The 6,000-nt window shown below is 38.5% G+C and overlaps 1 protein-coding gene across 1 annotated transcript; it reads left to right on the top strand.

Annotated features, from left to right (window-relative positions):
- Positions 1–4,969: 4,969 nt before the first annotated feature.
- Positions 4,970–5,467, top strand: LOC149205751 ((R,S)-reticuline 7-O-methyltransferase-like). The gene has a single exon (XM_089397496.1). The coding sequence runs from the start codon at positions 4,970–4,972 to the stop codon at positions 5,465–5,467; it is 498 nt and encodes a 165-aa protein (XP_089253622.1).
- Positions 5,468–6,000: the final 533 nt, after the last annotated feature.

The raw sequence follows: 6,000 nt of genomic DNA, 5'->3' as shown, positions 1-6,000 counted from the left end.
CAGAGCACCAGCACCCAGCGGGATTGCTTCACCCACTACCCATTCCAGAATGGAAGTGGGAGACAATATCTATTGATTTCATTACTAGACTTCCTAAAACAAAAAAGCTAAAAAACTCTATCATGGTGGTGGTAGATAAGCTGAGCAAATATGCTCATTTCATACCTATACAGTCAACTTATAAAGCAATGCAAATTGCTAAAATTTTTATGCAAAGTATTTTTAAGTTGCATGGCTTACCTAAGATGATCATCTCTGACCGAGATGTAAAATTTACGTCAGCCTTTTGGAAGGCCCTATTCGAGGGATTGGGGACCCAATTAGATTTCAGTACCACATATCATCCTCAAACGGATGGGCAAATGGAAAGAGTAAATCAAGTTGTCGAAGATATGTTGCAAGCCTATGTAATGCAACAACCATCTAAATGGGAAGACTAATTGCATCTAGTAGAATTTTCCTAGAACAATGGATACCATACATCCTTACGGATGAGCCCATTTGAAGTATTATACAGGCGTAAGTGCAGGACACCTCTGAGTTGGAGCGGGCCAGATGACAAACTAATGTTGGGACCAGATATGCTGGAATAGATGGAAAATATGGTGAAAAGTGTGTGAGTTAGTGTAAAGGCTGCTCAAGACCAACAAAAGAATTTTGTAGATCGAAAAAGGAGCTTCCGAGAGTTTCACGTAGGGGAGCATGTGTACATTCGGGTTAAGGCCAAGAAAAGCACCTTGCAATGGACCGGATGTGATACGCTAGCACCCCGATTCTGCAGGACTTTCCAGATTTTACCTCGAATCAGGCCAGTGGCATACCAGCTCGCTCTACCCAGCCACATTCATGTGCACAACGTTTTTCATGTTTCTTTACTTTAGAGATATATTTATGATGCTAAACATATAATAAACTGGCAGGACATCCAGGCGCGTTAGAAAGACAAATCTCTCAAAACAATCTATTGTAGACGTGCATACAAATGTATAGATATATAGATGTAGAAGTAAAAGTTAGCAGTTGAATGAGTTTTTTTTTATGACTGAATTATTTTATTTTTTCAAGTAGGTCGAACCAGAAGGATAATTCCTGGTAGTGACAATGGGTATTCTTGATCAGAGAGAAGTAATGCTGCAGAGACGAGTTATCATCCAAGTTAAAATCTAATGGCAGCATTATGGGCCTGAAGAAGCCACCTCGGAAGATGAGAAGATTATGAGGGAGGTTTATCCACGGTTGTTTCCCATAGGGGGGGAAGATGTGATATCCCCTATGAATGTGAAGATTTATTTTTACTACCAGTAAAACAAACTCGAACTGATTTGAGTTTTTATAATTAGAAATTTTGTTTTCAAATTGATTAAAAGAAATTTAGTACTGGAATATATTAAGGAAAGAAACTATTTTAATTCATGAGATATATCTGTCATAAGGGTGATGGAAATGAGTTCTCAAGAAACAGTGGGTGGGGCAGTTACCCAACCCTAACTGCTCCTATGAAAAATCCATCCCTAAAAGATCAAAAGGATGGGAGATAGGGACATCTGTGATCAAGGGAATGGAGGAGTAAGAAAGCAGAATGTATGTGTTGTAGAGACAAACAGAGAAGCAGTGGATAAGTCTGTTTAAGATCATATATTTTCTTCTATTCAAGACGGAGTTTTCTTGAATAATTTACCAAGTTCAGGTACCTCGGGGGGAGACTAAAAGCGCTGGAGCGCAAGTCTCAAGGTTGGGAGGTTAAATGAGTTATAAGGTTATAGGAAGTTCAGTAAGTCAGATAAGTTTACATCTGGAATATCTTGCTTAATTATTATTAGCAATAATTTTCTTAGAATAGAATGCTAAATTACCAGCCAAACAAGTTTACATCTGGAATATCTTGCTTAATTATTATTAGCAGTAATTTTCTTAGAATAGAATGCTAATTTACAAGATAGACAAGTTTACATCTGGAATATCTTGCTTAATTATTATTAGCAGTAATTTTCTTAGAATAGAATGCTAAATTACAAGCGAGACAAGCTAACATCTGGGATATCTTGCTTGAATACTATCAGCAGTAACTAATAAAATAGAATGCTAAATTACAAACTAGATAAGTTCATCTGAAACATGTTGCTTAATTACTAACAAAAGTAACCCTTAAACAAAATGCTAATCTCAAAAATAGTCACATATATAAATAGTAATTAAAGAAAACTGATTCAGTAAACATGTATAAACTGAAACCCTTTAAGTTCAGGAATTGGCAACAGAATTTTCGGAAAGCTTAAGAGGTAGCACTGTGTATCTATTCAAAAGAATTCCGAGATAGCAACATAAATAATGGCCAAATACTAGTAGGAAAGAGCAACATCTACGTTTCAATAAACACAGAGAACCATTTCCTTCTCAATATTAAAACAAAAACATAACTCTATTCCAATCTAGCGGAATCCCCAAATCTAGGTATAGATAAACGAAATTGGAACTAATTCTTTAGTTGGAAATGAAGCAATCAGTAGAAAATTGTAATCAATATAGCCGCAAGGCTGCAGTTATCCACAAAAGGAAAGATTTAAACATGGAAAACCTATAGCAAAGAAGTAGGCTGTGAGATCAAATACATTCAAGCCAGGAAGCAAAGAAAATAGAGTATTAAATATCAGTGAGCGAAAGAGTCACTTAAAGTTATCTTCCAGTACAGACATCAAGCAAATGAGCCGCGGGTTTTGCACAAGCAATAACCGTGAATCATACATTAACCAGAGATAGAGACATTCCTCAGAAATTATAGTTCAAGAGGAAAAGTCATAGTTTTACATAATCAAACTCAGGTCGAGCTGGCTTATTCATGCAACCAGTTTGAGGACAGTGGTCACCACAAAAATTAAAGAACGGTACCATACATTCGGAAGGAGAAAAGATTTCCGACCCAACCGTCATAAATCTAAAAATAACGCCTCAAAGGCTAGAGACGTGTTGTCTCATTAACAGAGAATACATGCCAACCAACTCAACCTAGCTAAAAGCTTAGAAGCTCTAAACTAGAGAAACCTCAGCTCTTGCTAACATATACATGCGACATACAATTCATGAGACTAGGGGCACGCCCTTCATTTCTTGAAAGATATATATAACTAAGCTCATACCCATTGAAGACCAAGCCGAGTTTCGACAGCCGGAGTCAGGCCTCTCAAGTTGCACCTGCATACCCTGACAATGAGGCTAGATAGAAAACATTGGCAACTGAATCAAACACTTCAACTCTAAATAAACAATGTCTTAGTGTTGGGTTGACTTACCCAGGCTATCACAAAACACCTCCAGTACCTGTGTAGCCGCGCCCAAAGCCATAGCAGCACACTGTAGTCAATAAGGAAGAACAATCAAGGAGCGAAAGGCCTTCTCGAGTAGCGGTGAGGATGAAAAGGAAGAAGTTGGGTTCAGAGTTTTACCACAATGAAACCCTCTGCGGGTGGATAGGAGCAAAAACCCTCCATTGCGAGCAAGAACAACAATGAAGACCTTTCCTGTATTCAACCAAGCATAATACTGCCAACAGCGCCCTCCACCGTCCGATTCAACATGGCAAGGAGAGCCCTCGATGGGGTACAAACCTTAAAGCAGCAAGGGACAGTTGTCCACCATGGAGAAGCATCCCAAGGAGGTCGTCCCCTCATCCTGGCAAGTGGCCTCCGAAAATTAAAGTCCACCATAAAGAATGTACAGTTCCACAATAGATCAAGTCTGTGGATATTTATGACAGTACCCCGATGCGTAGAATGGGGGTTTGTATAGTTGGGATAGTCAATTAGGTGGTTGACAAAACCATTGATAAATTTAAACCTTGGAAATCATAAACCCGCCTACAAATTAAGCTATGGTTGTAACAACATCCCCCCAACCCCAAATGTATGGTGATGACAGATGTATAGAGTGCTTATTGTAGTTAATAATATAGTTGATGATAAGTCAATATAATTAGCAATTATGAATATGTTGTGATTTGTAAGCATTTTCAATTTTTTTTATATGGAGACATTACATCAAAGCTCTCTGAACGTAGCTCCCATTGAAAAAGTAACATTCCCATACAATTCTTAAAAAAAAAATTCCCACCTCTTAAAAAAAATTATATATATATATCATAATTGCCAGAAAAAATTACAAAACAAACTCACAAAAACCACTATTCACTTTGAAAATAATGCAAAGAGATTTTTGCCAAAATTCTAATGCTAGTTTGGTTACTAACTATTTTCCTCTAAATAAGGGGGATTTCCCATAAATAACGGGAAGATTATGTGGGCGTGCTTTTTACATCGTTATGGTGTAAAATTTACTTTTTATGGTTATGGTGAGTTAAATTAACTTTCAGTGTTCCTACTAGAAACTCAAATTTATAAGAATAATGGTTTTCAATTTTATATTATAATAATAGGTAATATAAGAAATTAATAAAAATAACTTACAATGAAATTAGGGATACATAACTGGTCAACATTTCTATCACTCATTAAAAAAATTAATTTACGATATTATTTTTTGTTTATATTTTGTAACATCTCTACCGCGTCATAATTAACCGTATGAGATATTTACGGGTTGGATGTAACTGAGGGTCCATAGTAACTCAACAGTTATGAATAGTTAACAGTTTGTATTCGAAAACGGATTCTTGGATTCGGTACTGATGTTTGGTATTGAGAACTGATTCTTGGTTCTGTTTGGATGCTGCGGATTATTATTAATGGGAAGCCTTGTGTTGGTTGGGGGGGCACTAATAAAAGGAGGTGGTTATCATTAAAAGTCGGGACCTTAACGCTTCATTGATGGTGGTTATCAATTGAGTGATAAGATGTTTGGTTTTGCCAGTGCAGGGGAGAGGGGAATGCTTCTACTTGTCGGGGAAACATATGGATTTTAGCCGTACGCCCTCCCCTTCACCTCTATAATCCCTGCAACACCCAGTCACCAAGCAGCCATGGGTGAATCTGCTGTTGCTTCTGCTCCAAATGCCGCCCTCCAAATAGATACTTCTTCCTCGCCTCAACTCCAACTCTACGACATGATCTTTTCTCTGGTGAAGCCCTTGGCGTTGAAGGCCGCCGTTAACCTCAACATTCCCGACATTATCGCCACCCACGGTGGAGGTGAAGGTAGCTCTCTCTCTGTGGAGGACATCGCCTCCCACATTGCAGCATCCGCGCCCTGCAACACGAATATGAATATGAAGGCACCTCACTTGGAATACCTGTTTCGCCTTCTCAGATATTTGGCTTCCTACCATGTTTTCACTGAGACCTCACACGCTGGGGGAGCTGCAGAGTTTAAGCGATACAGATATGGCCTCACTGCCCTTTCCAAGCTGCTAACAGCGGAGAATGAATATTCGTGCGTGCCTCTGGTGTTCTCAGCGACCAGTAAGGTCCCCTGGGAAGGATTGCAGCGTCTGCACGAAACTGTGATGGAAGGTTTATGATGATGGGTTTAAGAATATAAAAACGGTGGTGGACGTTGCAGGAGGAACGGGATCGGCCATATCCATGATTGTGGAGGAACACCTTACTAATCCCAGCAATAGGAAATCGCTTCCAGGACCTCAGCATGCGCTATGGCGATGAGGATGTCGAAGGATAGAAAGATAAGTTGACCTCGTGTAATATTCTTTGTTTATGTGCAGCAAGAGAATGTTTAAATTACATGTTTTCTTAGTAGAAAATTTGTTGATGCATGCAGATAGAAATGATTATTTGATGTATTTTCTTGGTGAGGAAAACATATGATAATGCATGCGGTGAAGGAATTATCATTATGGCTGCTATTCACGAAGATGTATCTTGGAAAATAGGAACCTGGTCTTGATTCTTTCCTCGGTTTACATGAGCTAACGAGTTAGAACTCTTAAAGAGAGTTATGCATTAGTAAAAATTGTGGAGGTCAAACAATATTATTTGGGTATATATATATATATGCTAGTTAGCTAGTGTGTTATGCGTGCTCATGCATATGAGA

The sequence above is a fragment of the Pinus tabuliformis genome, chromosome 1_2, assembly GCF_031772625.1.
Source record: "Pinus tabuliformis cultivar Carrire ecotype Pingquan chromosome 1_2, CPIR1, whole genome shotgun sequence".
Classification (NCBI taxonomy): Eukaryota; Viridiplantae; Streptophyta; class Pinopsida; order Pinales; family Pinaceae; genus Pinus; species Pinus tabuliformis.
The sequence above is the reverse complement of the archived record's forward strand: the minus strand, read 5'-3'. Positions and strand labels throughout refer to the sequence as shown.